This window comes from Limanda limanda, chromosome 12 (genome assembly GCF_963576545.1).
Source record: "Limanda limanda chromosome 12, fLimLim1.1, whole genome shotgun sequence".
Lineage (NCBI taxonomy): Eukaryota > Metazoa > Chordata > Actinopteri > Pleuronectiformes > Pleuronectidae > Limanda > Limanda limanda.
The window spans coordinates 3,423,107-3,448,498 of NC_083647.1; the positions used below are offsets into that span (position 1 = coordinate 3,423,107).

A 25,392-nucleotide genomic window follows, 5' to 3' on the forward strand; every position below is an offset into this window, starting at 1 on the left:
AGGTTGGATAACTCAGCAAGGGGCAATGGTTAATTGTCCCAGTCCTACAATTGATCCCAAAAGCTCCATGTCCACTCCATTTATCTGAGAGCAACATTTACTGATGACTATTCAGATTAAGATATATTTGCTAACAAATAGTTAAAAATGTGATTTGTAAACCTTTACATAAGGTTAAGTTCATTTTTTAAGGGTAAGTTCATTTTTTAATTAACCGTTATGTAACTGTTTTTTAAAAGAAAAACATGATGGGGGAAAAGCCTTTGATAAACCTGAGCTCTATCTGAACTCCTGTGATGATATTGTGATATTGTACAAAGTTGTGAATAAACAAAAGAGAGACAAGTGTATGGGTTTATGTTTGCTCCTCCCAGGACATGTAGGAGTGGTCATCCACTCTATCTGTTTTTAATCAAAAAAGATCAGATCTATATCAGATCATATAGCTCAACAAGGTTGATTGCAAGACTTAATGCTTGTTTTATGAGTAAAAAGGGAAATTACAGTTAGTTTGAAAAAGGTATTATTACATTCTCTGTATTCTACTTGTTTTACCACCCAACATCATCATGAGCCACTGTGAATTTAAACAATGCAGTTGTATGAACTGAAGTATATAACTCTTTAGAGTATAGAGTTATTTGTCCTTGTCAGGTGTGGACAGTCATCACTGGGATGGGACCACGACTAAGCCCAGATGAAACAATAGATTTACTGTACATTATGTCTACACCTCACATTCAAAACAATGGGCCTCGTCCCACATCCAGTGACACAAAGAGATTTGAGAGAAGACCAAAGAGCTCATTGTGGACTTCAGGAAGAAAGGTTGCACACACACACCCATCCATATCACCGGGGCGGAGGTTTAGCGTGTCGCCAGCTTCAAGTTCCTTGGTGTTCACCCATATATATATATCTATGTGTCCACCTCTCTGAGGACCTCTTTTGGACACTCAACACCTCAACCCTGGTCAAGAAGGCACACCAGCGTCTCTTCTTCCTAAGGAGACTGAAGACGGCCAATTTGTCTCCTCAGATTCTGGTTAATTTCTACCACTGCACCATCCAGAGCATCCTCACCAACTGCAGTGTGGTATGGAAGCTGCTCTGTTGCGGACCGGAAAACACTGCAGAGGGTGGTGAAAACTGCCCAACTCATCACCGGTTCCACACTCCCAACCATTGAAGCTGTCCAGAGGAAGAGCTGTCTGCGGAGGGCGCGCAGCATCGTCAAGGACAGGTCTCACCCCAGCTACAGACTGTTTGCCCTCCTCCCCTCTAGGAGGCGCTACAGGGTCCTCCGTTCCCGGACCAGCAGGTTCAGGAACAGCTTCTTCGCTATACTTGTCACCGTGCTGAACTCTGCACCACGGTGACAGGCCCCCCCGCCCCCACACACACACCTCCTCCAGTGACTGTACTTCCCCCCCTCCACCCTGGCTTGGACTGCCACACACCCTCCTCCAGCCACTGAACATTTGCACTGGACTGTTATTTTGTGTTACTGTATTATCCCACCTATAGTGTATTCATATTTATATCTATTCATCTATTTATCTTGCTCACTTCCACTTTACATATGCACATACTCTGCACTTTTAATGCTTTTTCTGCACTTCTGGTTAGATGCTAAACTGCATTTCATTGTCTAAGTACGTGTACTCTGTGCAATGACAATAAAGTTGAATTTATCTATCTATCGATCTATCTATCTATCTATCTATCTGTCTATCTGTCTGTCTGTCTGTCTGTCTGTCTGTCTGTCTGTCTGTCTGTCTGTCTGTCTGTCTGTCTGTCTGTCTGTCTGTCTGTCTGTCTGTCTGTCTGTCTGTCTGTCTGTCTGTCTGTCTGTCTGTCTGTCTGTCTGTCTGTCTGTCTGTCTGTCTGTCTGTCTGTCTGTCTTTCTTACTGCCCGTCTGTAACCTTGCCAGTTATGTGGCTGAATGTAAATTGGAAACTACCCCTTTAAGAAAAAAATAGAAAGAGCTTGTCAGAGTGGGAGGACCACTAGCTCACCAATCAGAATCCAGCACTTTCAGAGACAGGAAGTACTCATACACGGATCCAACCGGAGACAATCATTGAGGAATTCTCCGCAATATTTAGAGGTAAACAATTTGTTATTAAATATCACACACGGCAGACAGTGACAGAAAAACAGCTACTGGGATTCGCCCTAGCGTCGCTCAGTATATTGTCATTATCTCATTTAAAATAATGTCAGTGTTACTCTAAGACCAAACTGTATTTAAAATATCATTCATTTAACACAGTAACAAACTGGTAGAAGGAAATAGTGGAAGTACACCTCAGACACCTCAGTATATTTTACTGAACAACCGTTTTGTAATTCGGTGCCAATGAATTAGCATAAATTATATCCGTTATCTTGAAATGCCAACTTTATTTTAGGTCATGTGTTAGCCTTCTGGCGTGGTTCTAGAATTACTTGAATACATTGCCGAGAGGAGCCCGTAAACGCACCCCTTCCTTTTTCTGTTATTTATCATTTAATCGGCTTTCACAATCACACAGACACACGAACGCCCGCACACACACACACACACACACACACACACACACACGTACACACGCACTAAAAGAGTCACACACTGAAGAACAATCATTACAATGATAAATTCATAAATGAAAAAGATTGTGAGAAAAAAAAAACACATCAACCATACCAGGCATCAGTTTAACAAGAATATATGTGTATGTGTGTATGCCATTATTTACAGTTTTTCTCCATTGCTTTGGCTCATTTCACGAAACAGAAATGACATTCTCAGAGCTCTAAGTGCAATTGACAAAATAGCCTATATGGTTGAGCACAACTACATAGATCACCTTCAAAAGGTCATATCTCACCCAAAACAGTTAACTCAAGCTTCAAAACCAAATCATTTTTTCATATAAATAGTCAGTGCCCCCAAAATGAAAAGTTCCTTCTCGATTGCTGTGGCTCATCTCTCGGAAAAAAAGGACATTCTCAGAGCTTTAAATAAATTTGCCAAAACAACGTAGATGGTTCAGCAAAACTGCATGGCACACCTGCTAAAGGTCATATCTCTTCCAAAACAGACAACTCATCAGTCAAAACTAAGTTCTTTTGTCATACAAATAGTCAGTGCCCCCAAAATGAAAAGTCTATTTGGCATTGTTTAAACACTACAGGTCAAAATGTTTAGATGTTTTGTCAGTATGGCAGTGGACCATAAAAATATCCCTCATGTGCACATTTCAATCTTGGCTCAATCCTTTGACACTGAATGGTTACAGTAGATGTTTTCTTTCCAGAATACTATGTGTATCAAACAGAAAAAAGATTAATTCAAGGTTTCACATAAAATACTTTATTGCACTCATACTGCCATGGAAATTGTTACAGTAATTGCCTTACATCGTGGTTACAGTAACAGAAAATGTGTACAGCACAATATACTGTCAAACAATAAGCACATCAAAACTAGAATTAGGTATAGCCTACACTAACAACACATACAGTAAGAAAGTAAAGCAAAGCTGGAGTTTCACTAGTTTTCATCCTCACTCTCCTGCTCATCCTCGAGCTCATGTCTGTCTGGCCACAGATTTTCATCAACATCACATCTGATGTTCTCCCTTGCTATGCAACGGGGGAAGAATCGGCGTGCATGCTGCAATCATCCCTGACACTGCTCTGCTGTGACATCACCACAAGCAGCATCCATTGCCTGGAGAAGGGACCTCTTGTTTTGAGCCCGATGCTCATAGACCCTCCACCTCCATGCAGAAAAAAACTCCTCAATAGGATTGAGGAATGGAGAGTAAAGTGATAAGAGCACCATCAGCATTCTTGGATGGCAGTGAACCACGCCCTGATGAGCGGGCCACGGTGGAAGCCACAGCTTGTTGTCTTCGTCCTCCTCGGCCTCTTCCCCCTTCTCCATTACCACGCACCCTTGCTCCTCTTCTTCTTCTTCTACTTCCTCTTACTCGAGCAGGCAGTTGCCCTTAGTCGTTTCCCTGGCCAGGTGCTTCCATGTTCATAAATTGTACTGAACTTGGTCAAACTAGATATTTGATGGAAGCATTTTTACTCCTGGATAGCACCTGTCAGCTAACTAAACTAACTGTCTAATTGGTGATCGGATGTTTGAAACTCGGATTTTGTAGTTGCACCTGAAAATTAAGCTGATGATCCATATTACAGTATATACCATGATGTTTTTCATGGTATTATGTGCCTGAAAGATTTTGACAGTGGAGTGAACTATTTTGCAGGTGATGATGTACACAAGGAAATTATGCCAACATGTTCTGGAGAGAACAACCACTTGACTGAGAAGCAACAGTCAGTTAAGACCAGCAAGATATATTCAATTGATAATTGGGCTAACTGAAGGCAATTGTACCTAACCGTTTGAAGAGGTGTCCTAATTCATTTGAAATTTGTGCAAGCTGTAGGCAATTGTACTTGTCATGTGCAAGGATGTGCAAATACAATTGCAATTTCATTAAAGGAATGAGATCTTTCAACCTGTTGTGAACAAGTGCCCAGTGGTTTGGAGGTTTGCACGTGTTGTTTTGAGAATGTCATTCCTGTTTCGTGAAATGAGCCAAAGCAATTGAGAAAAACTGTAAATGGGAAATAATTATATTTCTTGCTGTAGCCACACAACACAAAGTAGTTTTGTTTTGGATGTCCTGGTTGAGAGGATATTTTTTTGTAAAGTGAGTGAGTACTGTATAAATACCATTTCCTTTCCTGAGATACTTTCAATATCAAAGTGTTTTCTGCAAAAGGCAATGTTCCACTCAAAGTCACTGCAAAACATCGCTTAAATTTTCCTATGAATCTTTTTCGTTAGCTGTACAATTCTAAAACGTATGAAGAAAATGTTGCTTTTCTCTCTGAGAGGAGAATTATTTAACTGATAAAGTGAAGTAAGTACAATGTGTAATTATTTCCTTTTAAATGCCATATTAGCTGCCGTAGAGGAGTTAACTTCGTTGTACAGGTGTACCCACTCTTCATTACTAAAAACACTATAGGCCCCTTCCCTGTCGCCTTATTTTCAAGGGGAAAAAGCATAACTGGGATTGTTAGACAGAAACACTTGATAATGACAGGTTCCTATTATAACAATGGACAAAGAATAAAAGTAATTTCACTCTACGGTCTTATAGTTAAACTATATCAGCATCAAACTGAGTATATTGAATAAGAAGGAAGAATTGAGAAAAACAAAGAATGGAGAGACAAATCAACATTCAGGCCTATTATTCATACACATGGCAGGCAGTCAGTTATCAGTGTATAGAGTCCACAGAGGTCAAGTCTTGTCAGTTGCACCTCAGTCCAAAGTCCGTTTTTAAACCCTGACAAATGCATCACCTTTGAAACTGCTGGCAATTATTACACAATTACACGGTAACAACAGGACCTCTTTATTAGATCTGATGACATGTATATTTACCATGTAAGTGATGATTGAAGCTCTTGAAAAGTGCATTAACATGTGACTTTTAAAGTTAACTGATCAGATGTCCATTGGCTTTCAGATTTTCCCTTCTTTGTATTCCAAGCTGATGAGATGGAAAACATGGTGACAGACAGCAGGGATCAACCACAGACAGACTTCATCTACTGCTGTGGAGCTAACACGGAGGTCCTTAAATTTGGCTCCTGTCAGTTACATTCAGGTCACAAAATCCTATTTCTTGTCATTCCAGGTGAGTAAGACCAACATTTTATGTTAATGATCATATAATTTGCCTCATTCTGACCAGTTGTTTGCTAACAGTTAAAACAACGGGTCATTCATCCATTATGCGATAACACTATGTTTGTATCAATCACTCAATAAAAAATGTAAGTGTATAGCACCTAACATACAGGTTAGTACAGTTAAAAGTTCCTTGTAATTGAGTGATGTACATACAATTGGTAAAACAAATACAAATACTGACAAAGAAATCATTAAAGATTTTAAAAAACAGATTAGATTAGATTAGAAAGAGTAGATCACGTGTATGATATAGCTTTGAAAATGTGGCTGATAGAGTTACTGCCATTGATAGATTTGAACTATCGGTACTGAAGGTGCATTTTTCTGTTTTCATTTTAAAAACCAGATAATCATAACTCTCAGAATGAAAGTATTAGAATTACATGAATGTGTCCACTCTGTTGTGTGTTTGTGTAATACTGCATCACTGAGCACCTGCAGCTTCATAACAGAGATCCAGAGGTGTGTGTTGGTAAGGATGTGTAGTTGTTATCAGTTTACATTGAGAATGAAATTTCACATTTCAATACACTTAAGTTGAATAGGATTAAATAAGCCACATGTTTTTGTGGTCATTTGTTTATCTGTTAAGATCAGCAACTTTTAAATTGACCATTGCATAGAAATATTATTTGTAAGATGCATTTTGGAGGTTTTTGAAAATATAGGTGAGAGTGAGAGTCGATGGGAGAATTTGAACGAAATGTAACAACATGACGCTAACAACCAATAACATTTATACTTGGAAATAGGCAAAAGTTAGCCTGACTGCAAAATCACCTTCAACTCCCACTCTGCTGCAGACAGGTGACTAACTCGTGCTGCACAGTAAACTATGCCAGCAACAAGGTCTTGTCTTAAGGTCTTGACCTTCTATGTAAAGTGCCTTGAGACAATGTATGTTATGATTTGGCCATATTGTATTGTGCCATATAGTACAACACTGGTTGTTTAGAAATTAGTGTGTGTTTGTTATTTCTGATTTACATTATTAGCACCTTTTGTGATCCCATCAAGGACAGATATGAATACAGGGTCTGAATGAAGTCATATTGACAGTTTTAGCAAATATGATATATTAAATAAATATTTTTTCTGTAAATGTTTCCCACTGCTTTTAACTGAACATATCTTTGAATGGAGTATCTCAAGGAATTAATCACATCTTTCACAGTAAAATGTACAGTTATGTTTTCCTCTTCCATACAGGAAATCCTGGCATTGTGGGCTACTACAGAACCTTCATGCTAACACTTCATAGCATGTTTGGGTACCACCACCCAGTGTGGGCTGTAAGTCATGCAGGTCACTGTGTAACTCCAGACTCCATGGACATGGTTGAAGGTAGTTATTCCTTTCAAGTTTACACACTGATTTAAACAATTATATTTGATGAAGAGAGGAAAAGAGAGGGCGGGGGAGGTATTAAGTAGTAATTTGTGGGCAGAGTATACTGTTTTTTCCCGTAATTGTATGCCAACTAGACTCCAAACAATACGTATAAACTGCTTTAAAACATGCACCGAACTCTGGATAATCTCTTGACATTTACCAGATGAGCTGTATGTGAGAACGCAAATGTCTGAGTGAGAGATCCCAGACTTTCTTTGGAGTTTTTTCTGCCAGTGCCCTAGTAAAAACGTTGATAATGTCTGAATGAGCCCATGTTAGAAAACAGCAGGAGATAATCCAGAGGATTGACTTCAAGCGAGAGGGCACAAGGGGGATGTTTCTAAAACGCAATAGATACAATACTGAAAAACACAATAATAATACTAACATCTCAGGTTGAAAAAGAGCAAAGATACATGTAGCAGACACCAACAAAGATATCAACTTGGAATAAATAACGAGATTCCAGAGCTTTTGGTGGTAAAAGAACACAAACATGCGATCTCTATAGCAGAGTTGATATGTTACGTCCTGTCTCCCTTATGCTGGGCCACTCTTTACCTTAATGCTCCAGAGACTTCTAAGTCGTAGTAAAATCATCTGAGCAGATAATCTCCTGCTGCGTTTATCATGTGTCAAAGGCAAACTCCGGAGAAAGTCTGGACCCCATTGAGCAGACATTCCCCAGAGTTCATGTCTGAAAACAGTTATAGAGAGAAATGTATCACTCTGAATTACTCTTTTACAGCTGAATCTCTGGACTCTTAAAAAATAACTAATGATTCTCTAAACATAAATGTACTTCAACCCTTATATGCACCTATTGAACTAGAAGTGCATGATAAGTCCAGGCATATATACACCACATGCCCATATTTTGTCTTTGAACAGATGCTTCCTTGGCAGCAGAGCAGGATGTGTTTGGTCTGAATGGACAGATTGAACACAAGCTGGCCTTCCTCAGGAAACATGTTCCTAGAGAGACCAGCCTGGTCCTAGTTGGGCACTCCATCGGCTGCTACATTATTCTAGAAATGATGAAGAGAGACCCTGAACTCAAGGTTAATAACTGTTCATCACCAAGTCAGTCAGATTATGCTGCTGAAACACCAATCTTTCCTAAAGGGAAGAAGAAAAATGACATGAAAAACTCCCTCTCTATTCAGGGAGTTTCAATCATATCGTCTCTTTCACCATCTACGATTTTCCTTCTTTTATTTGATACAGATTCTGAAGGCTGTCATGCTGTTTCCAACCATTGAGCGGATGGTTCAGACCCCTCAGGGGAAGGTCATGACCCCTGTACTGTGTCATATGCGTTATGTGGCCTACCTCTCAGTCTTCCTGCTCTCTCTGCTGCCTGACAGCCTGAAAGGCAGCCTGATCAAACTGGTGTTTGGTGGCATTCGCTCTCTGGACCTCAGTGTAGTCCAACCGACTGTAGGTCTGCTCAGTGGTGACTGTACAGGTTGGTTAAGCTTTGATGTTGCCCTTTTATTTGTTTGATCCTAATGTTTTTGTCAAAGTGTGTGTGTGTGGGTGTGTGTGATTGTGTGTGTGTGTGAATAAGTCAAAAGTCAAGGTAAAGAAAAATAAGGTTGGAATGACCCATTTCCCAGGATACCTATGCAAATAACGGAGAAACAATCTGCAGCTTATATTTATCAGAAATATATTACCCATCATATTATGTCACATAATAAGTGACATCATAAAGAAAGACATCAAGCCTTGTTAAAAAAATTCATTTATTTAGGGACCTTTGCATCTTGTAGGACTATAGACACAATCTGAATCTTATATAGACGGAAGAATCATTCATGGTCATATGGTTGGAATGATGTCATCGTCACATCACTATCAAGTCACAAAGTGACATAATGTGGTATTATAATGCATTCACTTTGTTTACTTCAATGCTTTTCATTGTCGTACACTTTTCCTTTTCTTCTGCAATCAATTTATTATTCCTCCAGGAGCAAAACACCAAAGACTAACAATACTGTGGTTTTACAGTGACAGTTGTAAGTTATGGTGTCAATATTTTAGGTGTAACATTATTGTAGATTATGAACAGATGGAAATTCAACATGTACGAAAGCAATGACACACAAAAATATATACATACCTACCTTTTTGGGGCAAACCGTTTTTGTTGCTCTTAATGGGACCTTGGTTTCCAAAATACATACTTGCAGAAGAACAGTGGCTTGAAAACAGGGATAAACTAACTCTAAACAGGCTTTTTTTTTACGTTACTCTTTCAAATGTGGGGTCTTCCTAGGTCTTTCTCCATGGAGCCCACTTTAAGTCAGAAAGTGATATCGAAAGTGGTTGTATCTGATCAGAAGTTGTCCTTCCTTTCACTTAATAATTTAAGCCAATGTGGCCACAGGAGCATGCTTGCAACTGCCAATTGAAAGCCCAAAAATTCCATATTCTGAATTTCGGGCCTTAAAATATTATCTACGAGGTCTTAAAGGGATAGTTTACCCAAAAATTCAAATTACCTCATAATCTTATCACCACTATGCCGATGGAGGGCTGGGTTAATTGTTTGAGTCCACAAAACACTTCAGTAGTCTCAGGGGTAAACAGTGTTTCAGCCAACGTGACCCCTTCTTCAGATGTAATAAATCAACAACAAAAATATATAACATGCCTCCATACTGCTTTTGTGGTTTCATCCAAGTGTCACCTTGCCGTGACATTCAGATTTGACTCGAAACAAGGTCATTTAGAGAAGTGGTTCTCCACTGGTCTGGCTTCGGGACCCACCATCACCCCTTAATGACATCAGATGAAAATGTTCAACTTCTCAAATTGATTTAATGAAAAGATGGTGCAGTTTAAATCTGAGATAGTACAGTATACCACAGTATGTCATTACAAAACAAATAGTTTTATGATAAACCAAAAACCACCAGCAGGTGGCAATGCTAGAGAGGGAAATATTCCCTTTTACACTCAATTAGCTGCATTTTAATTATAAAACAAAAAGTGCATCTTAAGGACACAAGGTATGCACAAACATGAAATAAAAAAGTCCAACTACTGAGAAGTAGTTTCAAAAAGATTATGTAGCTTTAGCTGAGAATACTCACTCACTAAATCTGTGACAACCAAATAAACTGATCCTATTCACGTGTGAAGAGTGTGTTTCCTTATCCCTTTATTTATGTTAACATTCATTTATCACTGCTGTATATAATTAAACATATAGTAATATATAATGTCTCTGTGTGTTTTTTTCAAAAATGCAGATATTAGCACACTGTATTAAAACTTTTAACAAGACCAACGTGAAACTCACAGCCTACAAACACCCGGTTAGACTTCTCGTCAATTAACCAAATGACTGAATGTGTATAAAGTATTTTAAAGCTTGCATGTACAGAAAGCTGGATAATGTTATTAATGTTGAGTTATTTGATCAGACCATGAAAAAACAAATTTTCATACCCCCACGTCTCTTGTTCAAACTGTTGAACATCTTTGAATATGTCTGTTAATCATGAAATTAATAATTTGAATCAAAACAACAACTAAACTAATGTAATTATCTTTCTTTTTCAGCCAATGCTATGTACATGGGTGGTCAGGAAATGAAGAAAGTTCTGGAAAGAGACAACATAACCATCAAGAAAAATCTTGAAAAGGTAAGAAAAGCAACGTGATTAACATCAGTAAATGGTTCAAAGTTGTATAGTAAACAACATATCTATTGTATTTTCAGCTTATATTTTATTATGGAACGACAGACCACTGGTGCCCTGTGCAGTATTATCTTGACATCAAACAGGACTTCCCACATGGAGATATCAGATTGTGTGAAAAAGGGTTCCGCCATGCCTTTGTCCTGGATGCAGGAAGAGACGTCGCCAAAATGGTGGCAGAATGGATCCGTGGAGATTTAAGGACATGACGATTTCATTTATTCACATGCTCATGACAGTGACGATATTCTTTTAAATAATAGAGATACCATAATGACTGAATATACATAGATGTTTCGTTCCGGGAATAAATCAAATATTCACTTTAATACATATTAAATTTGTATAGGCTTAATGATGTAAGTTGATTTGGAATTGGATAGAAAAAAAATAAACTCAAATCTGACAGCTGATTTAAATTGGTGGCTTTGTGCAGAACTTTTGATTACAGAAATCATACCAAACTGTATTGTACTACCAAATTTATTAAAACACTATTGTGTTGTATTCATATCAGCCTCCAAAGATAAAGTAAGAAACCATCAACGAAAAAACTGTACAATTTCTCAAGTTGCATATGTTGCTATTTTGCACCATTTTTTATTGTAAGGCGTTTATTTTTTAGTTTTTCATATACAATAGTATATATAATAGAAAACATGCATTCTAATGCATGATGACTGGAAAACACAAAGTGATGACATTTCTCGTACATGCCTTTTATTTTCCATTGGCTGATGTATATTGTTGACACAGTACTGTGAAACATGAGAGCTGCCTGTGATTCCAATGAAATGTCAATTTAGCCAACGAGGTGATGTTTTCACCGCTGTCTGTTTGATCTGTCAGTAGGATTACTGGGCTTTGAGCCAGGGAATAAGCCTTTTTACATTTTATCTCAGGAAATAATAGTCTGGATCTTTATGTGAAAAACAGATATGTTTATGGTTTATGAGTTTGTAAAGTTTGCTGCAGGTCCAGACAATGATCTGGACCTCACAGACCTGTGAACATACATCTTCTGATGCATCTGGACACATCTTCAGTAATATTCCTGGAATCATCGGGTGTTTCGGGTCTTTCAACATCAAACAACCTCCTCCAGGTGACCCAGCCAGCTAGCTACTCTGACTCCATGGCTCCCCTCTTTGGAGCCCAAGCCATCTTGAGGCTCTCTCTGCCGCTTATGTGGTTCTGCGGATGGCTCTCCTCTTCTTCTCTACTTCGGGGCGCGAAATCCCTGCACCCAACTTCCACTGGGATACACCTTGCTCTTCATCCAGCCTTCTGACAGTTGTTAACCAGTCCTGCGTATTTGGAGAGCTTCCTTTCAAAGGCTTCTTCCAACTGATCTTTCCATGGGACTGTGTTTGGTGGACTCAGACATAAGGACAATGTCTGGTCGCAGGGTTATGGCTGCGATGTGGCTGGGGAACTTCAGCTGCCGCCCGAGGCGGTCCCTATTCTAGTCCTCCCATTATTAAATAAAGATTTAATTGTGAACTGAATGCACATCTCTGCTCTTCTTGAGCCCTTACAATTTGATCGTGTCCATGCACACTGATGTCATTGGAGTCAAGCATGACCAATAGGCTGCCTTAATTCTAAAACAGCCATTCTAAATAATGTGCCAGGTCACACATAGAAGAAGGTGAAGGTACGATCAACAGAAAGAATATACCCTTTTTACAGGAATCTGAAATTAAAATGTGTTTGTTACTTCAGTGGGGTGTGTCCTGATATACTGTCTTCACATGTAGAAGGGGAGATATTTTGGCAGAGACAGCATTACCATTTATACCCTCTCCAGCTCCTCCATTGGATTTTTCTGGCATATATTGGGGATATTATTCAAGAAAATAATATTACTGGGATTTTCAAGTACAACCATCTCTAGGGTTTACAGAGAATGGTCCGAAAAAGAGAAAATATCCAGGGAGCGGAAGTTGTGTGGATGAAAATGCCTTGTTGATGTCAGAGTTCAGAGGAGAATGGTGGTTCGAAATGATAGAAAGGCAACAGTATCTCAAATAACCACTCATTACAATCAAGGTATGCAGAATACCATCTCTGAATGCACAACAGGTCGAACCTTGAAGCGGATGGTTTACAGCAGCAGAAGACCACATCGGTTGCCACTCCTGTCAGTTAAGAACAGGAAACCGCTACAATTTGCACATGCTCACCGAAATCGTGCAGGGAGGAATGCCTATAGAGAGGACTCTGTCTCTGGGATAATTCTGTGTTTGCCATTTGTTGCCTTGCCATGGCAGAGAACAGTCTTCATCCACCCACCTTTCCAGAGGAAGTCATTGAGCTTTACATGTTCTTTAGTGCTTACATATTTGCCAATATTTAATAATCACAAGTTGTTGAAACCTAATGACTGAATGTGAGCACCCACCCTCAGCAAAATAACAATATAATTGCAGTTTTTCTATGGTTGGAAATGTTATGTTTACTGTGAATATCAGTTTCAGTGATTGAGGTATTTTCTTTAAGTAATAAATAACAGCAAACTCAATAAATTCTTGAATCTTGAATCTCCCCTCTGAGTGTCATGATTCTAGACTTTTCACTCTTGGATACATTTTGTTTTGGATTTTATGGACTATTCTTATTATGGACACTTTTGGTTATTTAACCTTTACCCGTGCGTCATTGTTTTCAGATTTGCATCCACTCTGACTCCTGTTTTATTTTGTGTTTCTGTTCAATTTATTTCCTGCCTAGATTTGTTTCACCTGTTTGTCCGGTGCCAACTGTCTCTAGTTTATCATTAGTCCAGTTTGTATTTTGGTCAAGTCCTCAGTTCTGTCTTTGTTGATTCGTCTTTTTAGTCATGGTCTTAGTCGCTTTCAGGTTTGCAGGCCAAGATTGGAAAAACAACAGTCAGGTGGGGGTTACTTAGATTTACTTTCGAAGAAGATCTATTGATATTTGCAAAACCTGGAAATACACTCTGCTCCACGTGACTTTCCCTCTGTTGGTGTTGCAGTGTCTGATGAGCAGTGGTGTATAAAGTACTTGAAAGCCATACTTGAGTAAAAGTACAGATATCTTAGTTGAAAGTGACTCCGGTAAAAGTAAAAGTCACCCCTCAGAAAATAACTTAAGTAAAAGTCTTCGAGTTGCTCATATTAAATGTACTTAAGTATCAAAAGTATCTGGTGTTGAAATGTACTTAAGTATCAAAAGTACAAGTACCAAAATTAAGTGCTTTTTATAGTAGGCCTATACAGACACAAAACAACCCAAAATTGTTCAGTTCAGGATTTATTTCAACTGACTGAAAAATTATAACAACACTTTATATATAATGTATAATTTTACAAATTTTGAACCCGAGATGCTGAGGTTAAAATAGTATTGGACAAGTGCATCTGAACTTCTAGCGACAACAAAGAATCAACACAACAGAATAAACCTGTGCCTCTTGATTCTACTTAAGAACACTAATAGACCTGCCACTAGTAGACCAAATGAACCTTTTGTGTCTATTAGCTGTATTTTGTAACTGCCTGGATGTTTACCTGCCTGTATACCTGCCCACCAGCTTGTACACTCATCTACATGTAAGCCTGTTTATTTATCATTAGACTATCTTCACTGAATGGGCCTGCGGTTGTGTTTGCATTTGTTTCCAGCAGGGTGACAATACACCTGTAGGGTATCTTGCCTGTAGGGACGACAAAGTGAAGACACAACCCTGCTTGAAGTTGTACACATTAGCCAGTTTGTACAATACATATATAAGACTCAACAGCTTCTAAGTTGTGTTGAGTCAGCACAAAGGACGACTAAGGATTGGAATTGGTAATATATAGATATATAATATCTTTGCAAAAATTATATTAGCATTATAGTGAGTGGAAAACTGGGCCTGATTACCCAGGGTTCCATTTGGCGAGGTCCATTAAAAAACCTGAATTGTGTGCGTGATTATGCAGTCGTCCACGACACAGTGTTTGTTTTTGGTTGTGTTGGCTGAAAGTTGTTTCTGCGTTTGCTTATATAATTGGTTGTGTTGTTTGTTTTTCCATCTCGACTTGTTTTAAATCTGTTTGGTTTTGTTTACGTGGACGTGTAAGACTAAGTAGACACGGCCAACCAATGATAGTCTATTTGCCAACAGTTTTTGTTTAAACCAACTACTTCCAATATTTTCTTTAAGAAAAGTTAACCACTTGCTGCTTCGAGCTATGTATTTATGTGCAGATGTTGACACTAGGCAGGAAAGGGAAAACAAATGTGAATCGAAAAAGGAATACCTTCAAAAAATTATGTAAAGTCACCAAATAAAAGCACTCAAAAAGCCAATTCATTTGCCTGAATATGAATCCTTACAATTTCAATAGGGCCTCACGTCTGTCAGTGCCTGTCAGTGCCTATCAGTGCTCGGGCCCTAATAATAAAGACTGAACCGAGCTCCTGCAGGAGCAAGAAGGCAAGAGAGGTGCGCCGTGCGTAAAGGTGCACGTTCCGCCAACCTCCGCTGCTCAAGTAACGAGCCAGTTTTGAGAATGTAAGGAGTAGAAAGTACAGATATTTGTGCTCAAATGTAGCGAGTAAAAGTAAAAAGTTGTCAGGAAAATAAATACTCAAGTAAAGTACAGATATGTGAAAAATCTACTTAAGTACAGTAACAAAGTATTTCTACTTCGTTACTTCCCACCACTGCTGATGAGAGTTCATCAAGACTTTAGTTTAATGACAGCCACTGATCAGGATGATGCAGCTACAGAGCTCATTTTTATGACTCCGAACAGACATGTAGCTGCAATAAAACAGGAGAAGCTGAGCTACTGGAAAACAAAGCTTCTGACAGGACATGGAGGAGATTTCATCTGGAAGTGGACGTTGTTTTGGGTCACATATCTGGAGAGCAGCGCCATCTATTGGCTTCCTGATGTTACTACATCTCCCAGAGCCGAAAATAACAAAATAGTTTTTCCAACACACTTAATAATTTTCACAATATATTGTCACTCATCAACACAGTTCTCACACAACTGATGAGCTTCATACGTCAGCCTCACCAGTTAATTTATCAGATTTATGAGTTGAGTTAAATACATTACTTTTGATTGATCGTTCTGTGTGTGACCTCCCTTTTTGTTTCCAGCCTTGATCCAGGTGGTAACACAAGAAGATGTGCAGTATGGAGTTCTTACACATAGAAAACATTACATTTATAATTTAATGCATTGTGTATGATGTACAATACTTTGCTTTGATTGTTTGTCAATAATGAAAACAGGTCTGTACCTGGAGTCAGTGCTGAAGTGATGACTCTCAGTGTTCAGTTCTGTTGGGAATCCACGGGTGCAAGCTGTCTGAGTCACCGAGAGGAAAACTCCACCCAAATACAAAGATATGTAAAGTCAAACTTGTTTCCAGGTTAACACTTTCACAGACTTACATGAAACAAATAACAGCTTTTAAATTCAGAGTTCATCAGATCATATCCCTTCACTTTCTCTTGGGTAAATAGGTGGTGATCATCAGCCTCATGTTCTCTATGTTCTCTATATTCTAGTAAAGTTACACTAACTATTATTTTTTTTCCATGTGACAGACATATGCATTATTCTGCATTTTCACCATTCACACACGAATGACAGATTCAGTAAAGTTTGTTTAAGATTAACGCTGTAAAAACTGAATGTAGGCGACAAATTGAGTTTTCACTGTAGCAGGTTACAACACATCAACACGAATGCTCTAAAGAAGCATTACGTCTCCTAAAGCTCTTTATTCAAACAGCTGATGTTAATAAGCAGCTGTGACATTAAATACTCCCGCTTCGGTCGATCACAGTAAATCAGTTTCTCGGGATTAATAATCTGTGTTTATGGTCAAATTAAACTATTTGAATTCAACGTTAGTTACCGCACCAGTACCACCAAGCCCTGCAATTACTGCTGGTTTCTTGCCAGCAGGTTAGCGGAGCAAAGCTAACACGCCAGGTACAGAGACCTGCTCATTACTTCAAACACAAAAAACAATATACTATATTTGAAACTGGACTTTGTTGTCAGTTCAAGCAGCCGAACAACAATGTCATTCATTCGATATGTGACTGAAAACCAGTTCAGTGTTCTTGGGGGATTTTCATGCCCCACCCGAACCCCTGCCTCAACAAAATGAGCACGAGCTCTGATATCACCGTGTCTCTCTATGAGTGAGTGGGGGCGGGGCGCAGCACCGGGGCCACATTCACCCGCTCCTGGTATTTCATGCTGGCCTGATCCGATGATGATTTAACAAGTTATCGTGACGTTCCATCACGTTACCGTTGCACATATGAAAACTGATTCTTAAAGTTCACCGAAAAATATGCGCGACATGCAGAACACTGTACAGGAAGCCACTGCAGAGGGGCTACAGAGCCGCGGGTTGCCGACCCTTGGCTACGGCGAAAGAACGATTTGTTTTACTGTTCCGCCGTTGAAGAGATTCGTACGTGCGTACATTAGTTCGGCTATAGTATTAATTCTTCACCAGTGTGGGGCGCGCCACACTTTGAGAATCACTGGTCTATACCATAGACTGACAGGTTGAACTGTAGAGCTCAACTGGAACATTTGGGGGGTTAAGAAATGCAAGATTTCTGACACTTTATATATGGGCCATTCTACCGAATTGGTGCAAAGTATGGTCCCCCAACAAGAAAAGCTATTTACAAAACAATTAAGTATTCATGACATAGATTTTTACTAAGAATGTGTTAAGGTCTATTTAAACCCAAGACATTAAATGAGATAGGGATAAGCTAAATATATACAAAATCATCATTTATAGGGTACTTTCTTTTGGGAAGTAGCTGTCCCCAACCCTGACATCTAAATTTCAATTTCTGAAAATAACACTTTATCAATTTTTTAGATTTTTTTCAGTGATCTTATTTCAAAGATCTTTATGATTTGGTTCAAACAGAACTTGGAAGATTTAGATTTATTGTGTGTTTAATTTTTAAATTAAAAAACTATAGTCAAAAAATCATGTCCCCAGTTTTCATGTCACTACCGAAACACAAGAGTTTTAGTCCATTGGCTGAGCCTGGTTTTTAGCCACACCCCTGCATTTTTGAGCAGGCAGTGACACTGCATCCCTGTCCCTCCTGGCTCAATGGTAAGTAGCTAAAACCCATACTTTTGATGTAAATGTGTTCCAAAGTCTGAAAATCAGCGTGTAACCTTAAGAATTGTTACTACCGAAACACATATTATCTTCAATTAAGTAAACTTTTTGGGGTTTTATGCAAAGTATTGTGTTTTTATGTGTGTACACCTCTTCAGAGATGTGTATACTAGCCATGTGCTTGCTAGCATTCTTTAGTTATGCTCAAAATTAGCTATAATTGTCACTACCGAAACAGTCACTACCGAAACATACCGTCACTACCGAAACATAAAGTTCCAACTTCAGGCCTAGTTTAACTGCACATTATTCAACAGTCTGAAGCCGATCTCACTGCTGCAATTTGCAAACTCACAAGATGCTAGTTCTGTACAAATACTTTAATGCTGCAAACTGCTCACAGGACCATTTTTACATATCCATTATTCAATTTTTCCAATTCTATGATCAAAAGGACAAGATCTGGTCCACAGTGGACAAGGTCGTCACCTTAATCCCTCCACCAGAAAACGTCACACAGAGGCATATCCAGATCACCCCAAGAGTGTTCATCGCAGTATGTGAAAAGTTAAAATTTGTGAATGGATTTGTGATGGTGTCTGACATCTGTGGTCACTCCAAAAACAGTGCAGTCACTACCGAAACAGTGGATGTTTTGTAAAAAATAAAGTATATTGAGTTATCAACTAAAATGTTATGATATTGATTGGTTAAATGTATGTTCAATTTCATCAATCATCAACTCTGGAATCAATATGATTAGTATTATGCATTTTACAAAGAAATATTGCATTTAGATTTTGATAAATTGTATAAATTGAACTTTGAAATTTGGTAAAAATTTCATTTTTATTGATTAAATTGTGAAAACCTTCAAGAAATATTTTTAAAAATACTCTTCAGAGAAAGGAAGGAAACACAATTTTAACAGGTTAATAATAATACTTTTTTACTATAGTTTATTACTATGTTTCGGTAGTGACAATTTTTGGGAGAGGAAAAACATTCCAACACAGTCTGTAAATACAACATAAAAATTGACGGTTCTTTTACTAGATATGTGTACTTTAGATATGGTGCAATATATATACGGAAAAAGTTTTGGGAATAAAACATACAAAATTTCAAAATATTTCCAACCTGACTTTGCACCAATTCGGTAGAATGGCCCATATATGTATATATATATATTATTATTTACATTAGTATCACATTAGTATTGTTTAAAACAATCTGATTTAAGGTAAGCTGATGAATACACAGCTCTAAATGTTAAGGGAACACTTAATGGTCACAGTAAAACAACAAGTCAGTTCGACTTCAGGTTTATCAATCTGTCCATTTAGGAGGCACAAGTGATTATGAATCAATTTCATCTGCTTTGGTGCAAATTAAAGTGACACCAGGTGCAATGGAGAGGGTAAAGCAAGACAACAACAGAAAGGGAACAGTTTTATATATGTTCTCTCCTTATCCTTCCTGACTGATTCTTCTCTAGTTTCGTGTTCTGCTAGTGTCCTTGTCACTACCTGTAGCATTAGGCGGTCCTGTAAGGTGTGTTCGTTTATCCTTTAAGAGAAGATGAGCCGAGCTCGGTTTGTTCAATCAAGAATTTATTTAGGAAGCAATGAACAGGTTATCAATCAGCAAAACAATGGGCTTCCACACACTAGTTGTATTAGAGCGCCACAAACATCCGGCGCCTGTCCATTTTGTAACAGTAGATCTTCGTTCCTCCTCCTCGAAAGAACGCAGACGTAAGCCATCCTCCTGGCTTTTGGAATACGGAAGTGAACAGGAGACACTCCCAAGGCCTTGACACAGCTGAGGCCATCATGGCCAAACAGTGGTTGTTGGAGTAAAGATATTATGTTCCTGCTATATCGGCTTTACGTTCTGGTTGTACAGACATTCGGAGCAACTAAACCAAAACAAGGCAACAACAATGTGACGCACATACTCTGTCCGACCTCCAGAACTTATCAGACAGCTGCTTGAAATCTATGTGAGTTTAATGAACCTAATAGAATTACGCTTTAATACAAAAGTTAGAAATGTGAAAGATTAATTATTCACACCAAACAGCGACGGTTATTAAAATCATTTGTATGAAGGCATAACATCTAGATAAAACTGTTCTGTCCCAACCGATCTTTATTTGTTAAGAGTTCAGTTAGAAATTTAAATATTGAAATCCTTACAGTACCTGCAGTCCAATCAGGTAGCAGAGATAGTCTAGCTCCTCCAGGATGGAACATCCAAACGTGCAGGATCAAGAAGGTTTGTTGTGTCTCCCAGCACAGTCTCAAGAGCGTGGAGGAGATAGAAGGGGACTGGGCGTTACATGAGCTGGACAGAGCTTTAGAAGAGCATCAACCCATCAACAGGACCGGTATCTGCTCCTTTGTGCGGGGAACATTAACAGGTTCAGCTGGCCGATATGGAGCCGCCCTTCCAAAGAAAAAAAGGGAAAAGGATGATCGGGATAAATTTTGCACATTTTCATTATAATGGTCTTTTTTTGTATGTATTAAATCATACGAATTCTCAAAACAGTTGGTCTTGCCTGCTGCTTCTGAATATTATAGTCCAATTAGCTGCAGCGACAAGATGACAAGACAGAGCGATTTCAGCTGGTTGAAAATCACAAACAAAGGCCCCGCTCACTCACTCAGAGCAACACAGTCAGATGTGAGGAGCGTTACCATGAATTATCTGGTAAAAGACTTTGTTGAAGAACAGTGGAAACACTGAAAATACAGGGTTTATCTCTGGTCAATAATCCACACCGCTGCCTCATATTCAGAAAAGAAGCTGCAGCAGGTTTGTACTGATCTGGAGCTTCTGTGTTTCCCTCCACTCTCCTGATGACCTGCTCTCACTGACACTAATAAACACTCATCAGTTATCAGGACCTGATCAGTACACGAAGCAACCTAATGTTAGTTCGATTTGCTCCAGAATTTGTCTTAAGTGAAGGCTTATAGAAAATTGATATTGTTGTAGTAATTTCTAACAAACAAGTTCACAAGGATCAAATTCAGATATGGACACTACAACAAATATAAAATAAGAGCCTTAAACTTTAAAGCAACCCTTTTCCCACATTACGGTGATACAACCGGTAAAGGGCAGTGATCTGAGCACATTCTTGAATTTCAATTCTACAAACATATATACTCACATAGTGTTTTGGACTCAAAAACTTCACCCACCTTTCAATCAGCATTGTGGTGACTAGATAATTGGTGAATTATTATTTTTGGGTGAACTCTCCCTTTACAGTTGGTGTAAATGTGGATATGATTGATGGAGACATGAGGAAAGTGTTGTATTTATGTATTTTTTAGGTGGAGAGATAGTCTAATCAAATCAAAAAGGTAAAAATCATTTAATGTAGGTGCTTAACTGGGTTAATATATGAATGACTAATTTAAATTAAGCTCATACCTGTGCTTATGGTAATTGACAATACAATTGTTTACAACATTTACTGTTTAGTTATATAAATGTATGTTTACACATGTATATATTTAAATTAGCTTCCTGAGAACAGAAACGAGTGCAGCTTCACTAAATCAATCTCCATCCTGTAGTTTATTCACTCTGTGATTCAACTACCCAACATTGAACCCCTGCCACCTGTAGCTGTCCGTCTACAAGGACGAGGAGCTCAACAAACTTCTGGGCAGAGTGACCATCTCGCAACTTTGTCTTTGCTTTCCTACCTTTGATTCCTGAGTTAAAAATTATGAGATTAACAACAACACTGTTATTATTGTTTTGCTATGAGCTTGGATGGGGGTGAGTGAAGGAGTGAAGTCAGAGAAGACTTGATCCATTGATCAACAGATAACATATTGACAGGTTGACAGATAATTATCACTCATTATCACTTTGATTTATGAGTCAGGTAGTTTTTGAGAAACATCTGTAATGTTTTAATGATTATTTTACACAAATACTGATTAAAATAATATAAAGAAACATCTATCCTAGTGTTAATGTGAAGATCAAAAGTTGGTATTTACTAAATCAGACAGTAGAGAAACAGCAAATTACAGTAAAGCATAAACATTTTCTGCAAAATAAATGATACAACCTTTTGACTTTTTGTATAAAATGAGAGAAATGTGCCACAATATTAATTTGATCATTGCTTGATGTGAATATTTAGTAAAATTGACTATTTCAACATGGATATGAAATGTAGTCCTAATAATAGAATGACCCTCCAGCATCTTCAGCATGAAACGTCAAGGCTCTGATAGGAAGTCTGGCTCAACTTCACCGGGAGCCTCGGCCATCAGCGGTGTGTTTGCTGCCTGCACAATTACTTGACTTTATTACAAAGGAATCATCAGCAGGTGCTTGTTTTCACTCGGTCTCTCTGAACAAACATGTGGAGCACCTGGGTAACGGGTTTTGGTGGAGCTGTGGTGCTTTTGAACTCATTTAAGGAGAGAAATTAGTGGGAAAAGCCGCGGAGCAGCGCTGCTCACCGCGGTGAACGGGTCGTGTTTGGAGGCTCCGTCGACGAAATGCAGAGAGCATCAGAGCTAGAAACTTTAGAAACTGACATTCGGCTGGATTCTGTTTTACTTCATTCATCTGGTTTCATTTGCAGATATGGACCTTCACTGTAAAAAGCCCAACTTCAAAATTGTTGATCTAACTTTGTTTTCTGAGTTGAGTGAGCAAATATTTTTAAAATGTTGAGCTAACTTAAAGTTCCAAGTTTACAGATAAGTAATGCAGCTCACTGAAAATGTTAAGTTGAGGAAACTTCAACGGTGATTAGCCATCTCTTGTTAGAACTAAGTTCACTGAGTAAGAATATATATATATATCTTAATTTAAATAGCACCTTTCAAAACCAAAGTCACAAAGTGCTTTACAAAACAAGCAAGACATGTTTATATCATATGTCCTAACATACATACACAAGATCATATATATATATCTATCTATATATGTGTGTGGGGAGGGGGTCGTATGCTCATATGTCTAAGTTTAAGTGTGTTTAGGAGTGCGCTTGCATGACGGGAAGTCACAACCTAGTCAGGGTCTCCGCGCATGCGCATTTTCACCCGCCGTCAGCCCGACGGACACTACATGAAAAGAAGCATTTGTGTCATTATGTGTCGCAGGAAAGTGTTGGCACATTCTTCAGTTAACAGCTTTTCACACGAATCTGCAGGCATCAAAGGAAACTCTCCTGTTTCCTGCAGTTTTCAAGCCTGAGAGCTGTTGTGAGGTGACCCCCCTGCTCCTACGCCTAGAGGACGCTTTCACATCAATCAATCAAGTTTTATTTGTATAGCCCACATTCACAAATCACAATTCGTCTCATAGGGCTTTAACATGGTGTGACATCCTCTGTCCTTAACCCTCAACAAGAGTAAGGAAAAACTACTAAAAACCCTTTTAACAGGTAAAAATATGTAGAAACCTCAGAGAGAGCCACATGTGAGGGATCCCTCTCCCAGGACGGACAGAAGTGCAATAGATGTCAAGTGTTAAGAAAACATCATCAGGATTAAAGTTTTTAGCAGCATCGATGAGGGTAAACATTTTTTCAATAAGTGAAGCAGTCCTGCTTCAATCATAGTCTCTGGTCAGCAGCAAGATCACGATCCAGCATCAGGATGGGATCCACTATAGTCCACAGTTATTGTACACTGCCGCCAGTAAGAATCCATTATCAGCTGCCGCCTCGGTCGTGGTCCACCATCAGCCGATGCCAGCGCGACAAAGGATCCTCCATTACCATTACGATCAGCAGGCAGGATACAGAATCCACCGAACTGGATCCACCATTGCGACCTCTGACGCGCGATCCACAATCATATCCATGGTGCGGCCATAGCTGTGGCCCTGCATCCGCGGGCGCTAAGGCACAGAAACTCCGGGAAAGGGGTCAAGTTAGTAACATGTACTGATGAGATAAGAATTACCTTGATGTGTTAGGGATGGAGAAAAGGAAGGAGAAGCAGGAAAGAGAAGCTCCGTGTGTCTTGTGTCATGAATTCCACTAATTAGCTCTAACTATAAGCTTTATCAAAAAGGAAGGTTTTGAGTCTACTTTTAAACGAACAGAGCGTGTCTGCTTCCCTAACTGAAAGTGAGAGATTATTCCACAGGAGTGGGGCTTGATGGCTAAAAGCTCTGGCTCCTACTCTACTTTTAGAGACTTTAGGGACGACAAGTAAACCTGAATTCTGGGATCGGAGTGCTCTAGTAGGTTGATATGGTATTAACATCTCTTTAAGGTAAAAAGGTGCCATATCATTAAGGGCTCAATGGAGCTCGGGTTTTTTCACATGCAAATGACAATGCTCTGAGCTTCACAAATGAAAATCAGGATAGTTCCCCTCAGAGCAGATAACACCTTTTTCTAAGATACTAAACTATCTGGCAGAGTGAACCAGGCTGAAAATATATATAAAACCTGAAATTTTAAATTGTTCTTCAATAAGTAAGTGTGCTATAATGAATTACATTGTACACCACGAACAAAGGTCAATGCTGTCAAATGAAACAATGCACTTTATTTCAATTTTTTATTGTCATCCAAAACAATCCTGAATCTCAACCACTGTACAGAGTGGCATGATTACAGTCACTTTTTCAATTGTGCTGGTTAAATGCACAGAGGATTAGTTAACCACACCTCTACCAGCAAAGAAATGATGCTGGGTATGATCATCTGTGTCCTGTAAGCTCCAAACTTCTACTGGCTTTCCATAAAAATTTCTCTCCTCCCAAAATACTGGCATCAAATTCACATGTCAATGGCAAACTAAGCTGTTTTCCATGAATTATAAATGCTACCTTTTCACCACTACTTTCAAGATTGCTACGAAACATTCATTGATTTAATGATTTATTTTTTCAGTGTAATATATAATCCCCCATGGACTGCACAGTGACAAAACACAGCAGCCGGCTGTTTGGTTACAACATACATCTCCACTCAGTTTGATTATTATTTTAAATATAAAGAAGACACAATATAGAGCTGAAATTCCTTCATAATTTGAACTTCAAATGTCTTATTGTTGTTATTAAACTTTCTCAGTATTCTATTAAAACAGTCAACACTTTTATCCAAAGCGACTTACAATAAGTGCATTCAACTATGAGGGTACGAACACAGAAGAGCGAGAATCATGTATGTAAATTTACTAAACACCAGAAAGAATAAACGACTCCTCAGTCACATACTCATCCCATATGAAGGTGCAATTTAAAAGCTGCTTTAAGATGAAAGGACAGCTGTGGAGATTTACTGTGAAAACCTCACGTCACCCGCTCGCGTCATCAGCTGATGGGCTCGTCCAATCACAGCCTCGTAAACGCCG

At 38.8% G+C, this 25,392-nt stretch overlaps 2 protein-coding genes across 2 annotated transcripts in view; both read left to right on the forward strand.

The window, feature by feature from the left end:
• The window catches only part of LOC133015150 (histone H2A-like), a 543,969-nt gene that overhangs the window by 217,037 nt on the left and 301,540 nt on the right, over positions 1-25,392 (forward strand). The window lies entirely within an intron of this gene.
• Positions 2,042-11,491, forward strand: ldah (lipid droplet associated hydrolase). Its single transcript, XM_061082284.1, has 7 exons — positions 2,042-2,111; positions 5,551-5,721; positions 6,987-7,121; positions 8,061-8,230; positions 8,397-8,637; positions 10,746-10,828; positions 10,906-11,491. Exons 2-7 carry the CDS (start codon positions 5,583-5,585, stop codon positions 11,092-11,094), a joined length of 957 nt encoding a protein of 318 aa, XP_060938267.1. The 5' UTR covers positions 2,042-2,111; positions 5,551-5,582; the 3' UTR covers positions 11,095-11,491.

Coding starts and splice junctions, on each gene's coding strand:
- ldah (XM_061082284.1), top strand. CDS start 5,583: ATGGAAAACATGGTGACAGACAGCAGGGATCAACCACAGACAGACTTC. Junction 5,722..6,986: donor CCTATTTCTTGTCATTCCAG/GTGAGTAAGACC, acceptor TCTTCCATACAG/GAAATCCTGGCATTGTGGGC. Junction 10,829..10,905: donor TCAAGAAAAATCTTGAAAAG/GTAAGAAAAGCA, acceptor TTGTATTTTCAG/CTTATATTTTATTATGGAAC.